This window comes from Diplotaxodon limnothrissa, linkage group LG22 (genome assembly GCF_057381915.1).
Source record: "Diplotaxodon limnothrissa isolate DT_005_m linkage group LG22, D_limnothrissa_male_GT1.1, whole genome shotgun sequence".
NCBI classification, from domain to species: domain Eukaryota; kingdom Metazoa; phylum Chordata; class Actinopteri; order Cichliformes; family Cichlidae; genus Diplotaxodon; species Diplotaxodon limnothrissa.
In genome coordinates, this window is record NC_140616.1 from 22,095,704 (window position 1) to 22,117,581 (window position 21,878).

A 21,878-nucleotide genomic window follows, 5' to 3' on the forward strand; every position below is an offset into this window, starting at 1 on the left:
AAAGATTGATTATTTCTTCTTTTTTATAACATGAGAAACTACAAAGCCCGGGGCTTTGCTAAGTATGACTTTTGAATTTAATGAAATTAGTGGAGGGGTGGAAAAAATAGACTTTATTGCAAAAATGACACGGTGAAAGGATTTGCTGCTTAGGAGTGAATTTGATGCTTTTTAAGTCCTCGAAATGTAGAATACTCAATCAAACTTTAACATTATTTTGCGAGTGTGGTGAAAGCTGAACTGCATATTTATATTTTTAGGGGTTAATACAAAAAGCACATACGTATTTACGATGACAGAGAAAAGGCGATCTTGAGGTTTTCTCGTCATTTGTGCCACTGTGATCATTAAAAAAATTCCCAAAACAATTTCTCAACACAACTCTGCAATCGATCAGTTAAACCGTCAAAAATATTATTGATAATAAACAATAATGTTATTTTTAGATATGTTAGAAGCTATTCCCTCCAGCAGTTATGTATCATTGCTTAATAAACCCCAGCCGATTCACCATTTGAAAACGGTTCGTCAGCTTTGGACTTTCTTTCAAATTAATTCACGAAGGAAATCACAAATTTTAAAAGAAGCGTAGCAGGCATGGCGCAGTCAGGCGCTTCCCGTTTGTTTTACTCCCTGTGGAATTTTTATGGCACCTTCGCCTCTCAAAGGCAGTGACTTGTCCTAAGGTTTCCTCCACATGCCGTTTCCCCGGAGCAGAGCGTTTGACCAGCACAAGCCCATTCCTGTGTTAGGATTGACAGGAACAGTGAGATGGATTTATTCAGTCCCAGGTATGTGTGTGGGAGAGAGAGTGCGTTAACACACTCCCAGAAGGCACGACTTTAGGAAGGGTGAATACCGGGCTCCTACACACCCAGTGTGGGCCCACAAGGAGAGGAGCGCTATGCGCGGAGTTTGTGTTCGTTAAACAGTCGAGCAACAACAGCTGATTTATGGTTGGCCAATGGCAACAAAGTTCCCACGAAAATTACTTCTCTGAGTTGAGCCAGGGACACACCCAGGAACTAAAACACAGGCATCGAAAAGAAAGGAGAGCAACGGAGTGAGTGCGCGCTGGTGTCTGACTTGTCGGGTTGAGAGAGGGGTGAAGGGGGTACGATGGTCACTGGTGAAGGGAGGGGGCGGTGCTATCCGACTTTGCAGACACACACACGCACTCGTAGTAGCTTTTGAGAAAACATTTAAAATCACTTTCTTTTTCGTGGCCTATAATCCACGTGTTACCCCAAGAAATTACGGTAGTTCAAGCAAAAAAAAAAAAAAAATCGAAAGGAAAGTAAAATCATACTCTTTATGCAGAAATGACTTACAACAGGGAGATTTATCACTGCATTTGATGCATTTAAATCACCCTGTTAGGACTGATTGGGGGATACATTGCATGCTTTTTTTGCATCGATGCATTTTATTAAATATTAATTGCAGTCTAGCAACATACATGACTCTCTGATTTTACTTTCGGCAATACCGCTAACAAGAGCATCTATGCAAAGAAACATTTTGCAATTAAAATATCTGATCATTTAAAAAAGCATTTTTAAGTTTAATAACGTTTAGTGGTTGTCATCCTGTTCATTAATTCCATGCACATCACGCTGAGGCCTACATGCACACATACAAGGCAATAGAATAAAACACGTGGATGCACAGATGTCGACCTTTCTCATTTGCAGCAAAAAAAACAAAACAAACCACGACGAGCTGCAAGCGCGATAGCCCCACTGCCTCCACAGGAGGGCGTCAAAGAGCGCTTACTTTGCCCATCATCCACCCACCCGAAAGCACATCCCCATTTAAATCCAACAACAAATACAATCCAGACAGCCTACAACAACACTAAGATCACTGCAAAAATGAATAACCATGTTAAAATATTAGTAACGATAATAATTATCATCATCAAATAAGAGCTTGTAAATCTGATAAATCAGATTTAACACGAAGCATCAGTGATGGGAATCCTGATGAAGATCAAGTGTAACACAAAACCATTTCTTTCCAAGATTTCAGTCTCTAACCAAAATCAAAGCAGGCGAAACCATAAAGTAAGTTGCTTGCTTTAAGAAGATGCAAATAAGTACATTGTCAACCACATGCACTGGCTGACGAGCGTAAGCTGCCTTACCTTGAGAAGGTCTCTGCATGTAAACACAGGGGGGGTGACTGGAGGGAGTGGGCAGGTGCAGTGACAGAGAAAAGTCCCTTACTTGTTTCTCCATGGGGGTCGGTTCCTTCGTCTCATTTTTCCGTTACCTAGGCACCCAAATGATCCAGGCATGTCTTACTATAAGCTCCTTGCTCGTCGAGGTTCTGCCTAACATCTCACCCCCGACCCCTTAAAAAAATCCCCAAAAGCAGATGTGAGAGATGGTAAAATGTCGAAGGTCGACTGTGAAAAGGTTCCCGTGGAAGTCCGAGACCGTTAAATGAAAGGCTCCTCTATCCCGCAATTGAAAATTAAATATAAAAAAAACGGGGCGAAAAAAAAAGTTCATGTTCATGGCTCCCCGCCACGTGACAAGCTGCGGCCAATAGGAACCCGGGCCGCGTCGTAAACTTGTATGGCTATGTTGTAAATTTTCATAAACAACAACGGATTTATGGCCCAGAGCTGGAGGGAGAGGGGCGAGGGGAGAGAAAGAGACAGAAAAAGGAGGGAGGGAGGAGGGCAGGTCAGCGTCAGGCGCCATCTTACCCAGCGAGGAGGGAAAGCAGAGTTCAACAGTAATTTCCCTTCATCTGCAGCCTGTCCCATCTCGCATCCTCATAGCTCACATTCCCCAACTTCACTGTTTACCTAACCCCCATTATGGACTGTAACATGTCTCATTACATGCAACCCAATACTGGTCACACTGAAGGTCACATAATGGTAACTGTGAACACAATATTACTCGACCCAGGGCGCGATTACAATCCTTTTCTTGGATGGATATTTTTAATAACACGGTAAATATGGAATGAAACCAAATAGAGAGGGTAAAATCATTTTTATTAAATGATTGCGCGTTCACTTCATTTACAGGACAGACTACAAGCCTAGCAGACTTTGATTGAAAGCCAGCAGCATTTGCTCACTGTACTGGAATATTTCTCTGATTATAAAATGATGGATATTGCCAGCTGGATAACGGTACATGTATTTAAAAGACTAATCTGTAAAGCTAGATATCCACAGTAGCCTACGGCACAATCGCTGACGGTATAGTGAGCGGGTGAGGAATCTGAGGTAGGTTACATGCAAAACTAAACAAATATTTGCGTCGATAGTTAAATCCTCACCCCTAGCAGGCGGATTAAAATCCATGTTAATTAAAAGGGGGGAGGGAGAAGAAGAAACTCAGGAATTCTTTTATCAAAATCAGTCAAATAAAACATTTGCCTTTACCGGTTCAAAATAAGGCACATCAATTGTATGGTAGAAAACAGGAAACCATCAATTAAATCACCAGCTCAGTTCGTGTTTACATTTCCGTGTCAGTTTTTGAAAATTATAAGGTAAATACTAGGTCGTTTTTTGCTGAAGGAATGTTAACTCAGTAGTAGTTTTCTGTAGTCCAAAATGTGCCATATTTGTAGTACTCCTATGGGATATATGCGGAGGATATAAAAATACAGGCTAGTTAGGGTAGGTAGTTAGTATTTGTCACGGGAAGCATTTTTAGTGCTGGTTTAAATATGAAATCCAGAAGAGCAGTGTAGTGTTTTAATGTGGATTACTGTCAAAAGATTAATAAGACTTAGTGCCTAAATGTTATGTCAGAAGTTATATTCGATGCATACCAACACAATATTTAACACATTATATTTCTTTATTTTGATTTTCTGTCCGTCTCTTCTGTTACTTTTCAGTTGTTCCTGAGTCAACACGGCCGCTTTGGGTCTCTTCACTTTTGGGTTCCCTGCCTTCCGACGGTGCCTGACTATCACGGTGCTGTTCCTCGTTGCTCGGCTCGTCCTTGTGGTCCTTCTTCCACTTCATCCTGCGGTTCTGAAACCAGATTTTGATCTGTCTCTCTGAGAGGCAGAGGGCATGGGCTATCTCGATCCTGCGTCTGCGGGTCAGGTAGCGGTTAAAGTGGAACTCCTTCTCCAGCTCCAGCGTCTGGTGTCGGGAGTAGGTCTGCCGTCCTCGCTTTCGATTTGGATCTGTGGAAGATGAGATGCGTGAACAGAAATAACGTTATTGTAATGTGGGACTGTATTTGTATTTTTTTAATTAAAGTGTACTTAAAATTGGATCTTACAATAAAAACCAGCAGATTTAAATGTCTATAATTCATTTGTAAGTGCATATTTAATTGCAGCCTGTAATTACTCAATTACCACCTGCACACACGCATTCGCTAACACAACTTTTTTTTTAAAGCATCTTTGCAACAATTTAAAGTGGCCCTGCTGGGGTGTTTGGTTCATGCCTCCTTTGATACTCTGCATGCCTTTCCAATTAAAAGCCAGCCAGGCTCTACACACCGAAGAAACTACTTACAGCTCCCACTTCAAAAAATATTACTATGTTTCATTTTCATCTGACTTCCCCGTGTAGCGGCCAGTAGTGGCGCATATTGATCCAGGTTTCTGAAAATACCAGAGCCTCTGCAATGCAGAACCAATTAGAAAGGGGCTGCAGAGTGCAGGAGAGCTGATTTACACAACAGGCCGGTCTTTTTTTACAACCACAAAGGGGAGAAGAGGCTGTAAGAGTAATAGGAGTGCAGAGAAAACCCCCAGCGGCAAGGTCTCTGCGTACTGAACACACACAAGCGCTGGCCAAATGAATTTATGGCTGCAGAACTCATTAGTTGCGCAATAAAAGTTTTACGATTCTTTCCATGCAACACCAATGGCTTCACGAAATTAATTGAACCACTAACGGCCAGTCTAAGTATCACAATGTTTTGTAAGCGCACTGACCCGGGGGCTTTGAAACAGCACATACCTGATACTCGCATCCAGGGGTACATCCGGTGTTGTTTGTCCGGCGACGAGGTTAGGGGTTCAGTCCCAGGGTGACAGCAGCTGTCGCTGAACAGGCGGCTCTGGTCAAACGGGCTGCAGTTTGACGAGTGTGCGTCCTGCCCCTGGCCATAGCCGCAGGTAAACACAGTATGGCTCTGGTACACTGTATTATTAACGCTGTAAACTCCAGAGAGGGATGGCGCAAATGCAATGGCCGCAGCAGTCCGAGTAGAGCTATGGTCGTCCCCACGGGGTCCGATGCCGCAAGAAGCTCGTTCCACGTTTGGGAACAGGGAACTGCCCGTCGTAGATTTGCTAAGAAGACCATCCACATAATAAGAACTCATATTTTTTTCTCTCTGATTTGTTGGCCCAGAATCCTCAGTGTCGTTTTTACGAGGTAGTGTGATAGATGACAGCAATACACCCTAGATTTACACCAAACCCCATTTTTACTCTGGACCAAAGAACTCACCCATGTGACCCCGGCCTGGTCGCTCTCGTCCAATCAGCAGAGACGTGGTTTTATTATGGCACAGGACTGCGGAGTAGGATTAACACTTCAGACACATAAACACGCACACAGATATAAACACACATGCAAGAAATTCACACGGTCCCGATAAGCCGAGGGTAACTGGCTGAATTTAATTCTCATGGGTTTGTTTCGCCATATCATCACTAATCATCATTTTATAAGCTTTCTGCTTCCTATTTCAAGTACCTCAGTGAATCAATCTATCTATCTATTTATCTATCTATCTATCTATCTATCTATCTATCTATCTATCTATCTATCTATCTATCTATCTATCTATCTATCTATCTATCTATCTATCTAGTAGTACTTAAAGAAATATTTCTAAAAGTATAGTATACTTATAGAAATAGTTTTTGATTATCTACCACATAAAAACATCTGTATATTTTCTTTTGATCTTACAAAATGGCTCGTGCCATTAAAACATATTTTCACAAGTTAGTTTTCATTATATTTGTCTATCCGTGCAATATAACCGGTTATTATTATTATTATCGTTGTTGTTGCTGTTGTTTTGTTATTGTTGGTAAAATTAGATTATATTGTTACCATAAATGGGCAATAAATTACCACAAATCATGCTTGAAAAAATATTAATAATACTAAATTGAAAATATTTAGATTTCACTACTTTACCTTAAATAATTACGATTACCGTCTATAATAATGATCAGTAGTAGTATTAGTAATATTACGTTTTTAATTATTTAACTTTACTAATATCATAATGTAATTATTAACTAATATTGTTTTAAGGTAATAGTTTTGTTATTTTTAGTAATATTTTAAGTAATAATAATAATAATAATAATAATAATAATAATACGGATTGTAAACTTAATTATTCCGTGTGGAAAAAATCACATATTATATCTTATTTTAAACATATGCATTTTTGAAATAATTAATGAACAATTGAGCGGGAGGATGCAGATTTTAGCAAAGTCTTGCTGTTAAACTAATTATTTAATTTAAGGCGTTTACCTTTAAATACGACAACAGGACGACAAGAGTGAACACAGCGACTACTTGGGTGTGCAAGCAGTAATCCAGCAGCCACAGGCTTTTTCATTCCTCCCCGCAGAGCTGCAGGTTCATGAAGCAGCTTCTACACTGAGACTGTAAAAAGGTGTGAAATTATTCCTCTGGACTCTTAAAATGTTGCTACAGTTTGTTCCCAGTGCAGGCTCATTAGGGAGGGGGTGTTACAAAAAGCAGAGGGGTGATGTAGAACAGTGTCGCCACCCTCTGGTGATTCGTGGGGATTGCAGCGTTGGGGAGGCAGCACTGCGCAGGCGTTGTTATTTTAATGCTGAATCCGATATAATGCAGCAGATTAAGGAAAGGAGGATGTCACGGAGGTGACGTTTCGTTTATGTTGGGTATGATTTGGAGAAATGCTCCGGTGTTGCAACATACTCGTGTTTATAGACACAAGTCTCACTGCTGTGTCTGAAACTAGCTGTTCACTTTATTGCTACCTTTTCCTTTAGGAAGGCCCGGCAAAGGAGCAAGGGGCGGAAGGTTCCCAGGTAGAAACAAAGGATCCCTCCAAATGACCGTGAGTCCTGCGCGTCCCCGTCGAGGAGAATCCAATAAAACTGATCATTTCCGCTCGGACCTTTTGTCCAGACCGCAGTCTCACAGAAAGAGAAGAAAAAAACAAATGGGTGCCATTCTGGAAGCGGCCTAATTGTGTCTGGACGGCCATAAAGCCATTAAAACTGGAATGCCAGACAGTATAGCAGACCAGGCGTTTTATTGCACTGTCTCTGGCCGAGTCTTTGAAGTTTGGGTCCATCTGCGTCCCCCCCCAACGCGTCACAACAGCACTCCAGTTGTGGACTAAAGGACGACTTAGCCTCCAAGCAGCATAATCGATAGTTTCTGTACAGCCCCTTAATGAAAGCTGAATTACCTGCTCCTCCTGTCTTTGATCGATCAGGACACCATGCAACTGTAGCTCAGATCGGATTTGCTGGTCTCTTTGTGTCAAATATTTTCTCCAGCATGCAGAGACTTGAACCAGTCTTAACACTAAAATGAAGGGGCCATATTTTAAACTAGACCTACACCATTACTCCAAAGCCAGTTGGACAGTTTGACCTCAAAATGTGTGTGTGTGTGTGTGTGTGTGTGTGTGTGTGTGTGTGTGTGTGTGTGTGTGTGTGTGTGTGTGTGTGTGTGTGTGTGTGTGTGTGTTTAAACAAATTCCTAAATTTCCAAAATACATTTAAAAAGATGCGGGGTTTTTCCTCTTCTTGTAAATTGTTTAGCGCCGTCTGTGATGGCTCATGACAGATTAGCCTAAGCGCCCTTGTCAAATCTGAGCTGAGGAGAAACACATCGGCTGTATTATTTTGGGCTTCAGCAGTCGAAGCCCACGGTGTCTTTTTTGTTTTGTGTCCTCTCGCCTCGCAGCGCTTTGCACCCCATAAAAGGTTATAGCGGTAATTGTCTTTTATGGCTGTATACAGCTAACAACATCCTCTGCCAAGATGCAGCTATGTCCCCAACACACACACACACACAGTGTTCTAGGTGTGTTAGGTTTCACTGGTGTGTGTGTGGGTACACACTCTTTTTTTTGGGTGGGGGGGGGGGATTGTTTTTTGTTTTTTTGCTTTTTACAAATTAAAAATATTTAAGCAAACAAAAAGCTCATTTTCACTAAGTATGCAATCATCCAAATATAACTGATTATCATTACTCTATTTTTTGTTTCTGTATTTTCACGTGTCATAACTTTTGGCAGCGCAAACCAGCGCCAGCTCAGGCTTTTTTGTTTGTTTGTTTTTGCGTACCAAGAATTCAGAATTTCAAATATTATGAAAGCATGAAATGCAGACTGGCGTGGGGGTGCAGTGAGATATGAATGTAAGATACTTGTAGTCGCAGATATAATTTGTTTTATTCAATAAATAAAGTACAAATTACATTTGTGAACCAAAAGTCAGACGGTCAGCACGACCGCGAGGTATTAAAAATGAGTAGCTAGCCTACAGTGTTTTCTTCCATTTGCACTCACTAACAAATATTACGCTCTTTGAAAATGACTCCCTGAAATTCAGTCACACGAATCCAGTAATGCAAACAAATCTATTACAATCCACCACTGCAAAACAAAGGTCAATGTAGGTATGTAGGTAGTTGAAAGACATAGGTAGTCAATCATGTTATGTAATACAACTTCTAGCCTATCATATATATACTGAAATTTCGTAAGAGTTCTCAGGAGGTTCCTTGTATTTATGCGCCTATTTTACTCTGTTTTTCCCTACAGTTTCTAACGTTAGATTCAAATTCAGTCAAAGGCTTATCCTAATAGTAAGAGAGAAACAACAATAAAATACTTTTTTTTTTTACAAACTATACGCTCAGTTGGCTCTGAGACAGACAACAAATATAGCTACAATCCGGAACACAGAGAGCTAGAAACAGTCGTACACAAACAAGCACAGGGGCAAGGCCAACTAATACACTTTAACGAGGTATTAATTCAAAGCAGCACGAGAAAAGAACAAGTTAAAAAAAAACGAGGGTGCACTGTTAAAACTGTGCAATATAATGGTAGTTGCAAAAAACTAAAGCCCAACATGCTGTTTTTTGTTTGTTTGTTTGTTTTTTACAAGACAAATAACCCTATAGCTGTTATTAAGAACAATATGACAATGTTGTTTAAAAACAGGGTCCAGCAGAGTTAAGAGCTCTTACACATCAAGCTCGCTATCAGTCTAATGCTGCTTTTGTCTAAGGTTCAGTCACTCGTCTTTCGGTGCGCCGTCTTTATTGAACTTCTTCATCTTCATCCTGCGGTTCTGAAACCAAATTTTAACCTGTCTTTCGGTGAGGTTTAGCAGCCTCGCCACCTCGTACCTACGGTCTCTGGTCAGGTAGGTGTTAAAGAGGAACTCTTTCTCCAGCTCCAGGATCTGGTGCTTGGTGTACGGACAGCGCTTTTTTCTTGTGGCACTCGCGTGGAGCCAGTTGGACACTGGGTTATCTGAAAAGAGTGGGGTGCGACACTGGTGTGAGGTCCTGAACTTCTGACTAACCATATATATATATATATATATATATATATATATATATATATATATATATATATATATATATATATATATATATATAATACAAATAAAGTAAAAGCGTAAAAGCGAATGTGCGCCTCTAAATTCTGCTATATCCACAGCTCTACAGCTCCCCGTCCATGTTTTGTCCCTTCTGCCTCCCTCGCTGCTCACGCTCACTTTAAAGGCTGCAAGAGGTTATCTAATACAGCAATGTGAGCTGGGCTATTAACAGCCCCCCATAAGGAAATGGCACGTTCAGAATGGCATCTGTTAGGACGCGCAACCCCCATAAGGCACCCCAATCCTCACAGCTTCATGTTGTGCAAATGACATAAAAGACTCTGCTTTGACTTACTTGGATCCAGGCCCGGTTTCTCTTCCCCCTCTCCGCTCAAATCCCCTGCCTGGACGGAGAGTTCGTCCTTTTCCACCGGTGATGCTGACGCCACGGTGCCATTGGCGTATTCAGAGAGCAGCAGAGCCGTGTGGGATCCGGGCAGCCCTCCTTCAGCCCGCGCCCCCAGTCCCTCCGGTTTGATCCCGTAGTGATGGGTCGTCGGTAATCCGGTCAACGGCAGGGAACCGGACATGGGCTCCAGAAGCCAGGATTGATACCGGCCATCTGTATCTCCACCTACTGGGCCTTGGGGATGCCCGTAGTGGGGATGATACACAGAGGAGACGGTGGCTGGAAACTGAGCCGGGACGTGGCTCCAAGACGGCCCGAATACCTGGGGCTTGGATGGGAAGGTGCAAGTCCCGACCTCGCTGTGGTCGCTGATGGAGGCATGCTGCCTGGCGTGCTGGAGCCCAGGACCGGAGGTGTACCTCGGCACAGAGAGCTCCTCGCTCTCGGGGAGAATGAGGGAATCGACGTAGTAACTAGTGAGCGTTCCAGATGTCGACATGGCAGAAAAATTACACTTTCACATGTACACAGTCATACAGCGGATGCATGCAAAAGCGAGACGCGCACACACACCACACACACACACATACACACGCAGTAAACCCAGCCTCACAAAATAACAATGTGGAGAAATCAAGTAGCAACTTCGCTCCACGGAGAACTACAGTGGGAAAGTAATGGGGAGACAGGCTGCCATGCCATTGGGTAGCAGACACACGTGATCATAAGGCTGAACAATAAAGGATAAATCAATCCCTACGGTCATTAAATACTCACCCTCTCTCCTATAACAACTTCGACTTTTTAAGAATTATCAAGATTTGAGCAGGAACCACTATGCGAGATGAAAAATATGAATGAATAAAATAAATGACACCGGGCTCCTTCTTATTGGCACTTGCTGCCGTTCCAATCCCCTCTCGGTTATCCAAAACGATACAAAATGTATTTGGAAGCCTTCTTTTACGAGACATTTTATAGGACACGTAAGCACCCTACGATCGCTGCTCACCAAAACGCATTTTAAACAGCACCACATCACAGAAACTTTGCAGCTCAATGATCTGAATAAGACTATCTAGTGAATTATGAATCGTTTTTTATAACACTTTATAACAGTTTTTCTCCCCTCACAGGCCATACGCTTTCCTCTGCAGGTTTTTCTTTGCTACAGCTTAAAGCATTAAATACATATCATAGGCGCAAAAAGCTAGCCAATAATGAAACATACTTAAGTCTATTATGAGGCTGAGTAGTTTTCAGTTAAACGTTGTATTCCTATGTGAGTTAAACCTTAAGCGCAGGCTACATGGAGAATTCTCGTATAGGGTTATTTTTCTACCACAATCAAGCTTCCTGCCTACGTCAGGTCACTGTACACGCTGGAACTAAGTCTCTGGCGCCTAATTAACCTCATTACAATACACGAAGTTTCCATGAAATGAACGCTTCTGCAGGAGTTTGAGTATTTTTTCTCAACAAAGCTATAGTGTTAAATTAACTATGTAAAACTACATCAATAAACGTGTCGTTATTTCTGGAGAATTGAAAGAATGTTTTGTTTTTCAATTTTTTTTTTTTGTAAATTACATTTTTTTAAAATAATAATAACAGGGTTTCTTATTTGAGCATTTTTAGTGGATTTATCAGTTACGCTGTAATAGAATTTAATAATATATTAATTTAATAATATATAAATAATATATATATTTGTTTCTTGACAAATATAAACATATCGTGCCGTGAAGCAGTGTGTGTGTGTGTGTGTGTGTGTGTGTGTGTGTGTGTGTGTGTGTGTGTGTGTGTGTGTGTGTGTGTTTTGGTTTTTAAGAAGAACAGCGAAAATAAAAATAAATTAAATGCATATTTTTTTGCTAATTTGAAATAATCCGCTGGATTCAAACACGCTGGCCAAAACTTTAGAAATTATAGAAGTGGTTAACTAATAAATAATATATGTAATTATTATTTTAAAAAATACCAGAGCCTCATTCTAACCCGTTTATTATTTACACCGCCGTTATCACTTAGTATACGCCTGTATCATTACTACCATCAACAAATTATCTGTAATACCAGCTAGGTGCCAGGGCGTCGGTGTAACGTTACTCTTATATGCAGCTAAGAATAAATGCAATGTGGTGTTTGTGGTTTCCCCCTTTTAAAAAGAAATGGCGCGGGGAATGTCCTGCACCAGGATACATTTAATATGCTGTATTTTCAGGTTTTTTCCCATATAGAGCTTAACACAGAATTTATTTGTGTTTTTAAAAACATGGTGCTGTAAGCCTAAGCTTGTCGTGTCCAGTAAATCCTAAATCTGCGAATTTAACTACTGCAGGTTTCAAAGTAGCAACCTTGAGTTTTCACATACTGCATGCCCGTTTTTTTTTTTATTACCCGCAAATGAAGTGAGAGCTTGGCCAACTCCCCCACAAGGCCACAGACAATTCAACACGTAGAAATTATCTGCTCTCTGCTGATGCATCTAAAAGAGGAACACAAAAGAATGCACAAGGTGTCCATAATTTGCTTTCTAGATGCGGGCTATCACTTCGCTGGTACTTGCACAATATTTGGCTAGACATCAAACAAGCCGAAGGGGGAAAGGAGCGGCTGTGCGCCTATTTGTGCACTAAAAGTTCGAATAGACAAACACCTTCAGAGCAGGAAAAGACGGCACTATGCCAATGGCTCTAAGGCTGTAAACCTAAATCAGGGTGTTTTTTCACTCAGTTTACCGCAGGGGCTATTCACTTCTTTTGCCTCTGCAGATAACAGCCTGTCTGGCGGATCTAAATATCACCATAAAGCCCTTCCCCTCCTTTTGTCTGAGCCACTATTGCGCAGTGGAAGCATCCGGTCTCATTGCCCACGGAGGTCGCTGTTGCCCCATTCACCTTCCCCTTCCCCTCCACTGCAGTGGTCGTAACCGAGGCCTTGTCTGGCGTGTCTGCGTCACTACTACTCACGAAAAACACTCACGGCTTTACCCTTAATCCCAAGTCCACAATGTATAATGCAACTCAGCTTTGATCACGTTGATATTCAGCACACGTTCCCATTCAGACGTATTCTAGCAAGAGAAAGAAAGAAGAAGGAAAGCAAAGCAAGTGGAGGACTCCAAAGAAAGCACTACGGAAGACAGGTTGAGCTTGTACACAACAGCCAGCCACCCCTCCCTGATTTCCACATAGGAAGGTTTGTAACGTGTCACCAACACACCGCTCCCCACTTTTAAAAAAAGAAAATCTCACCCTCTTTATCACCCAGATTTGCTTCACTTTCGGTTTCGATGTATGTAACTGGGGCAATTAAGACAGTTTCATGTTGCAGAGTTAGAAATGGACCCCAACAACATGAAACTACCTAAACCACTCGACAGTCGATCCGGGCCTCGAGAGAAAGCACAGCCAGCCAGTTCATAATGCACCGTGGTCGTCGTTTCGGTCATCATGTGTTCAAAAAAATGTACTGAGAAAGCCACAACAGTGTTTGATGGGCTGTATGCACTCCAGTGAACCCGCTGCAACAAGGCGCAAAATGGACAAATTTACAGCAATGAATGAACTTACCGCGATCCTCGCGTTAATCCCAGTTATTCCCAGACTTGAGCAGAAATCGTGTTTTATCCACAGTGTGTTTGCATAGTTCAGTTTTCTAGCTGTGAGCCGGGCCTCCTCTCCGTCCGAAAGACTCTCTCACGACTGAAGCAGCTCTTAGAGGAGAGGGAGAAAGCTCATATACCAGCCAGTCATAAAACTCTACAATAGCCGGCTGGGTATGCAGCTAGACGGCTTATAGCCTAATATCTTAATTATTTCCGATGGCCAGTGCAGTAGTGCTTAGAAACAGTTTGTTGCTCAGCTGCTACAAACACACACACACACTCAAAAAAAAATTAATAAAGAAGGAATATCAAGTGTAGGAGCCTCTGTTATTTTTGAACTTTACATTTTAAAGGCTTATTTCCCCCTCCAGCCTCTCTCTGTCCCTGTCTCCTTCTATAGAAAAACATACACGAACACAGAAAAAATTCAAACGGCTTCGGTTCAGTGCGAGCTGATAATTTATTAAGCATTACACAAAAAACACATTGTCATATGTACACAGAAATATACAAAAAGGAACATTCCTCCTTCACTTTGCAAACTGTTTTCGTGTAAACGCCCTCAACGCGAACGGAGTTCCAATTTATACATTCAGCTCATACATAGTTTAGACTTATAGTACTACATTTAATGGTCACAGGGTGAAGGATTTTTTTTGTCATTTCTCCCTGGTTATATAAGGGCATTATATTCCAGATTGGTTTAAATTTGCTTCGAAAAAATAAAAATATATAAAATAAAAACTTCTTATCATGCAGTTTGAAAATTAAATATTTTTTCAAAATTATTTCTAAAAATTTAGATGAAAAAGATGATTTGCCCCGTCACTTTCCAGGGCGCAGGTCCATGTGTGTGTGCATGTATGCGTGCGTGTGTGTGTGTGTGTGGGGGGGGGGGGGGGTGATTTAACTGCACTGAGGACACTACCCAAACATACGACGGAGGTGTCGGATCAACAATATAAAAAGAAAATATAAAAAGAAAAACACAATCAGGGGTAAAAACAGAGTCAAAAACATTCAGATGATCCTTTTTTCCTTTTTCTCAGTAGCTCACAGAGGACGTTTCATTGACATTAAGCGTGTTTGGAAATTAAAGGACGCTGCACCCCACGGTAAAACGAGTCTTTGTGTGGACAAGGAGGTGTGGGGTGGCGAATGTAATTTATTTCACCTATATATCTTGTTTTTACATTTTATTTTACTTCTCCTGTGTCATCGTGATTCTCTCGTTCATCACGAAAATCCATAGTTGGAGGTGAGTTCCCGGATCCTGTTTTCCCTCGTCATTTTCTTCAGCTTCATCCTGCGGTTCTGGAACCAGATTTTGACCTGTCTGTCCGTCAGGTGGACGCTTTTACTGATCTCTAGGCGGCGCTCTCGGGTCAGGTACATGTTGAAGAGGAATTCCTTCTCCAGCTCTAGTGTCTGGTGCTTGGTGTATGGACAACGTTTCTTACGGCCGCTTTTTGCTGTCAGCCAGTTGGCCGTGCTTTCACTTTTTGTGTCTCCTAAAGAAAATGGTAAATAAACGGGTTTACGCACTGTAAACATGAGAAACTCCACTGTGTGTAAGAGAGAAAGGCAGACAAAGAGCATAGTTTTTTTTTAATCTATATGTTTGCATTGCGCTCATATTAAAACAACAGGCAACACTTTACCTTAAATTCCCTATATTTGGTAAGCAGTGCATTTAATAAATGTTTTATGACGTGTTAAAATGTGGATGTAAGAGTTTACTGATGAACTGCATTTGAAAACTTGACATTATCTAAATAGATAATGAGTGACCTTATAATAAAACACGTGGAGAGTAAAACAGACTTAACATTAGCTGCATATTAACAGAGTATAAGAGTGTTATAAACCAAGTCATAAATGTTTCTGATTATAAGTACGAAATGAAAGGATTACTCTGTGTGTGTGTGTGTGTGTGTGTGTGTGTGTGTGTGTGTGTGTGTGTGTGTGTGTGTGTGTGTGTGTGTGTGTGTGTGTTTGATGCGGAAAGTATAGTTTCTTTGTTAGATTCATCAGACTTGCAGTTGACGTTATAGCAACATATGCAAAATTTTCCGCCAATCGTAAACAGGGACACAAACATTATGCTGCTATCATAGATGGATGCAAATTACAGAAACGTTATAGCACTGGAAAAACATAAAAGCCTAAATAATAAATTTAGGCCCTTTTTTATGCAGCAGCCAACAACAAAAAAACAACACTGGATAAAGCTGCAGGTATTTAACGTGCATCGTATAATAAGTACTTCATTTCATATTACTCTGTAGGTTTGTATTATTAAATTTGTTGTGCTTGTTTAACGACAATAAAGAGTTTCATGTCACTCTGTAGGTTTGTATAATCAGGCAAAATTAAATTTGCCTTCATAATCACTGCTTCTCTCTTTTAATTTTACGCAGTACAATTTCTGTCTATTCATGAAAAAATGCACGCTTATTTAAGGGCGTTCCTCCCGCAGAATCTTGTCTTTATAGCATAAGAAACAACGAGATATGCAAAAGCAGTGTTTACAGACCTGTGTCTTCACTGTCACCTCACCCTGACCAGTAAAATAAAACTTGACAGGTGTCATTAAAAAGCCCCACTCTAACTGAACGCTAACAAAACAAAAGTGCGCAGACGAACCGTGACATTACCTTTATTAGACTGTACTGCTCTCTCTTTGTCGTTCTCCTCTGTTTCTTCAGCTGACGAGGCGTCTCCATCCGAGGAGTCGCGTGCCTCCTCGGTCCCAGTCGCAGCGTGAGGCTGCAGGTCTGAGTTTCCCGAGGACACGGGCCCCTCGGTGTTCCTCCCCTCCTGTGCCGTGGCTGGAGCAGAAGTCGAGGTTGGAGGTGTGTGGAAGCGAGCTGGAGCAGTGGGGTGTAAGCCAAAGTGGGAATGGGAAGGGTTCGACTGGGGGCCGCTGGAGTTGTAAAGTTTATGAGAATGTGCGTGCGTCTGAGACAAGCGGAAGTAGCCCGGCACAGGCACTGAGCCCCCGCCGCCGCCATCGGTAACTGTACAAGAACTCGACCCTTGGCCGGCTCCAGTTAACCTTGAATATGTGAGATCTTCTGCGGTGGAGGCTTTAGGACACTTCGCCTGCTCGTACAGGCAGTAGGTGCTCTCTTCCTTTATATTTTGCGGGAACGAGCAGGGCGCGACCTGAGGACCTACCGGGTGATCTTGGTCCATCCGACATGACCTCTGTGCGTCCATCCACATTTCCATGGTGGACATGTAAGCGCCCGAGGCGGAAACCACGTTTTGTGGACCCACCTCGCTCCGCTTACCCATACCTGGGAAGTATCCATAGTTGTGTAGTCCGTAAGGCACTTCTGTGGCAGTGCTGTGAGGCACGCACAGTGCGCTCCCGGTGTAGTGACCTCCGCCGCTCTCATTGCGGCCACTGATCAGAGAATCCACTAGAAACGCATTTCCTGACGGGCTGTCCGAACATGACATTATTGTGGTGTATTTTGGCGAAGAGAGAAGGTAGCCCTTTCTGGCTGACATTTCTTGTGCAAAACATGCTGGATATGATTAGAGGCACCCCCTCTCCGCCGAGCAGACTGTGAAACCAATGGAAAAGCTGGAAGATGGGCAGTCCCTCCCACTCTGGGGCTACGTAACGATATCCATCTTGGAGCTGAGGCAGAGAAAGAAGACAGCACAGCAATCAGTGCCTCACCTCTCCTTATGCGCTACCTTGAAGTGACGAGGTGCAACACGATTCAGAAGTTTTAAAACATCTGTCTTTGAATTGTGTAATTCGTGCATGTGTTCTTTAGAAAAGCTTTGGAAGCATTATTTCCATTGCACAAGTACACAAAGGCCTGAAGCACTGACTTCCACTTTCCAACAAATGCAATGCAAATCAAATGTTAAGATAAGATAGAACTTTATTAATCCCTCGGGTGGGTTCCTCTGGGAAATTCGATGTTAGCACAACGCTTAGCTATACAGGACAGTAGGACGTACTATATGTATAACCTGCCAAGCCCCTGAACGATAAAAGTTATGTAAGTGGGAAAATATAAGCAAATAATACAATTTATTATACAATTTCGCTTTAAGCCGGTGTGGCTTTAAGGTGTCAGATCAATTTAAAACGTGTGAGCCTTCTGAAACCCATCAACAAAGACACAAGACAAAGCTTAACGGTAATAAAGTCTTTTTGACTGTAGGGAGAATGCGCCTTTGGCAAAATGTCTTGTTTTATGTTGTCCATCCTGCAGCCCAAAGCAAGTCTGAGCTCCTCTGCAATAAAAACAGAAGTGTTTGGAATATTGTTGCCTACAGATATAGTGATTGCTATCAAACATGCGGAAGATAATGCCGCTGAAAAGTTCATATTTTCATTTTAGTCCGGATCGTTTAGTTGTACTGTTCTAAGTCACTTTGTACATGTTTGTAGCAAAATCACTTTTCACTTGAGAGTTTGGGCAAATATTAAATTCTTGGAAAATTCGCGAAGATTAACAAAGCAGTGCTGCGTGACAAAGAAAACACATTGTCGATGGGTCTGAACGCAACTGAAGAATGCACAAATACATAGAAAAATAATTAAAATAATTAAATCATTTAAAAACCAAATTTCTAAAATTCCCTGTCATTCTACTTTCCATCCAACAAAGCCTCTGAAGGCACTTTCTTAATTTTATATAAATCCTGTGTCCATATAATTTTAAATTTTACACTAAGAACATGAACACATGTTTTTTCAATCTATCAATTTCAAATTAGACAACGCAATAACTATGCTCTTTGTCTGTTTTTTTTTTTTCCAAAAACGCAAAATATAGAATGTATTTAATTGTATCCAAGCAATCATTACGGGCAACATGTAAAAAGGTCAAGCCTGCGTGTGCTTTTGCTCAAACGCTACAAATGATATCACCATGCAGCACTACGCTGTTTGGATTCCTTTCTTACAAACATTCAAAAAAAAAACCTCAAAGCGGACTTCAATACGCAAATTTACATTCGTTAATCTGCCAAAATATTGATCACGTTGTTGTGAGGGAAAAGTCCCTTTGCGCCACAGTAAAGCCGACATAAAGCTTCCACATTCACAAGCCATCCAGTTTGTCCAATTTGGGGCAATAAGGTCCACAATAAAACTCTCCTTCCATCTTGTCGTGTCCTTGGCCATGTGCACTCCATTGCTCTGTCTCCAGGTTGAAGTTAATCTTGGCCAGCTTTGCCATTACCAGGCCCAGGTGGCCCTTACACCCCCCCCCCCCCCCCAGTTTGTTTTGCAAAAAAATAAAAAAAACAGAGAGAAAGAAAGAAAGAAAGAAAAAAAAAGAGGAAATTCGGGAGTTATTCATAAATTGAGCCCATTTAGGTTTTCTGTCATTTATATGTACACTGACTTGGAGTTTTACCGAGTCACGGCGGACGTTTGTCAATCGCTGCTGCTCAGTGCGAGCATACTTCAAATTACTTAAATGACTGAGGCTGGATGCGGGTTATTTATGCGCATGAGAATATAATGCAATGGCCAATTTGAGAAGAAAATGATCTATTATGGAATTGTATTTTTTTAAAAGGCGTTTTGAGATTTCAGAATAAAGGCCGTGAGCGGCCGGAGCGTTTGTGTCCGTTTGTAAAATTTCCCCCAAAACATAAACTGAACCACAACACTGTTAGCCCAGTGACACAGATAAACGAACAACAATAGGTTTAAAATCATGTGCGCTTGTCCCCACGGTGGCCTGTTGCACGTGGGACACATGAGCCAACAGGGAAACCAAATACCTCAATTAATTATGTGTGCCTGGTATTAAAGTGTTTTGGCCCGCACACTTCATGATGTTGTAGTGGCATGGGGGCCTATCGATACCGTTGTGTTGCAGTTATTAATTGTAGCTATTAAATCTTCATTTTCACAGCTGCCCGGCTATTATATCCTGAACACAGTTTAGTCTCACCACTGGCTTTGATCAGGCCCATATAATCGTGGCCGAAGATGCCGTTTGAATCGTATCATGTTCGTCCCGAGTGCAGTTATGAACAATAACGCGGCGTTTTATTACGTCCAAGCGGAAGCATTTATTTTTCACGAGAGACAAAGGAGAGAGAGAGAGAGAGAGAGAGAGAAAAGAGACTGGGTCCACACGCATTAGGGTTTAGAATAGCCACTCGCCACTTGGACTGATACAGAATAGCCTCAAACCTCAGCCCTATAGTGTCTGTTACAGGAAGGAAAAGGAGACGCGATTGCTGCCCTATCGCAATCAAATCGACCTTTTTAATCACAGCTTTGGCACGTAGACAGGGAATTGTGTGTTTTGGAACGACGTCAAATGATTTTAATGGATTCCTTTAAGAGGAAGAGCACGGAGAAGAATGATCACAGAGGCGACTACTGTGATTTAAGATGAGCTGCATTAGTATGTGAAAAATAAAACCGTTTGTTTTCCTTCCAGCACCCACTGCCTAGTTTGTGTCATTAACGTACGAGCTGTGTCCACCTTTGTCTAATAATTAAGGCAGAGTTTCCCGAAATACAAAACATTTGTGGTTAGACTTGGGAGGGGTTGCAGATCTCTCCAGGTACAAGGCGGCTATGCTACACTCCAACCATTAAAAAGCTCTAGCCCAGCAAAATGAATAGCACATGCAGCATGAAGCCTTGGCACAGATGTGCTGCCTTATTAGGGCCCCCAGGAAGACTTTCTCTAGCGCGTAAGCCTTTGGGCACCAGAGGAAAAATGTGGAAACTAAACTAAAAAAAAAAGAGGCTCTTATCTCGGACTAACAGGGCTTGCATGCAAGGCAAGAATTCAAGCAATGAACAATTGGTTTTTTTTTAGTGCAGAGCAAAACTATTCAAGGTCCAGACTTTTACCTGTTTGCTTTTAAGGTGAGTTTGGAGATCAAAAGATCCAGGGCCGTGACATTGGTCCCAATAGCGCCGCCCGGTGGTAGGAGAGTCCAATCCCAAGTGCAGCCTTTTCCTCAGGAATGATTTGAAGTGGATAAACCACGCTACAGGGAAAAGCCTCTCAAATGAAGCCGGTGCAGCGAGCGAGCAGAAGCTTTTCCTATCCGTCCTCTGCCTGTCGTTGCTGTCGCCTCCTTGGTAACACAGTTAATAACCTTGGGTCTCAGACGGTTTATTGCACTGCACTCCAATTGTACAAATGCTCCAGACTCTCAGACAGCTTTTATGGCCGCGTTGCTGCGGCAACGGGGAGGATGTCCCGTAATTAGGGACGGAATTCCAGCGCGCAGTAAAGGATGCGCAAGGCAAGGCCGGACTATGGCAGCGAGAGGCAACCATAAACTTCAGCCTCTCTCCCTGAGTTTATGGCCCTTTTGACTGTCATATATGAACGCCAATGCGCTGCGGCTAGCTCCCATAAACACAGCGATAACAACAGCAAATATGGCGACCCTCGCCAAAGGAGACTCCAGTTGGAGAGGGTTCCCAAAGCCAATCAGCAAAATGACAGTTTGCGCACACGGACAGACACAAGCAGAGAGAAAAGATTCGAGAATAAAGTACACATGGTGCAATATGCTGGCAACAATAAATATGACTGTGACAGATAAAAGGTGACCTATAAGCTATCTGCAAAGATTCAGTAACAATGATTTCCTTTAGATGGAATGCAAGAATTGCAAAATATGTTATATAACTCAAAATACAGCAAGGGAGACTGAAAAATGTTTGGAGAGCACAGCAGCACAAACATAATTTAAGTATCGATTCAGGTTTATTATTGTTTTTATATTTGTATAACCTATCTAAGCACACAGCTGGCAAAGACTCTGAATTGTTGGGTATTTATTTAATGATTTATTGATTTTGCTTCATTCACACAGGAGGAGTTTAATCTGCAGTAGTGTGGTAGAGAGTGCGACTGTTTGGTTAATATTTCGTATTTCAGCCTTTAAATTCACTGAAAGTCATTGTTTCCGTTGTTTTGTTTCATACCTGTAGGTAGCTCACTGTGATTGCGCTGTAAGTGTGAGATATATACATATATACATACATATATATATATATACATATATACATACACACACACATTGAAAAAGCAAAGTCACTGACAAAATACAAGTCAAGTTGATTTTCGGTAATATTCCACTTTTTATTATTTGGAAATATAATGATATAATGATGATACACAATATTTCGGGCAGACCAAGCAGTTAAATTCAGTGTGATCATCCTGGCCAGCCTCGCCCTGACGGTAAAAATTAAGATTAAAAATTAATCTTTTTAATCTTCATCTTTCTTTTTCTCTT

The 21,878-nt window shown here is 41.7% G+C and overlaps 3 protein-coding genes across 3 annotated transcripts; all 3 read right to left on the reverse strand.

Annotated features, from left to right (window-relative positions):
• Positions 1-3,005: 3,005 nt before the first annotated feature.
• Positions 3,006-5,463, reverse strand: LOC146609940 (homeobox protein Hox-A7-like). Its single transcript, XM_085345893.1, has 2 exons — positions 4,961-5,463; positions 3,006-4,170 (listed from the first exon to the last, which is right to left on the reverse strand). The coding sequence occupies exons 1-2, from the start codon at positions 5,325-5,327 to the stop codon at positions 3,863-3,865; spliced, it is 675 nt and encodes a 224-aa protein (XP_085202019.1). The 5' UTR covers positions 5,328-5,463; the 3' UTR covers positions 3,006-3,862.
• A 3,819-nt stretch (positions 5,464-9,282) lies between these two features.
• Positions 9,283-10,502, reverse strand: hoxa9a (homeobox A9a). Its single transcript, XM_085345737.1, has 2 exons — positions 9,950-10,502; positions 9,283-9,524 (listed from the first exon to the last, which is right to left on the reverse strand). The coding sequence occupies exons 1-2, from the start codon at positions 10,500-10,502 to the stop codon at positions 9,283-9,285; spliced, it is 795 nt and encodes a 264-aa protein (XP_085201863.1).
• Positions 10,503-14,849: 4,347 nt separating this feature from the next.
• LOC146609942 (homeobox protein Hox-A10-like) lies at positions 14,850-17,132 on the reverse strand. The gene is made up of 2 exons (XM_085345736.1): positions 16,271-17,132; positions 14,850-15,124 (listed from the first exon to the last, which is right to left on the reverse strand). The coding sequence occupies exons 1-2, from the start codon at positions 17,130-17,132 to the stop codon at positions 14,850-14,852; spliced, it is 1,137 nt and encodes a 378-aa protein (XP_085201862.1).
• Positions 17,133-21,878: the final 4,746 nt, after the last annotated feature.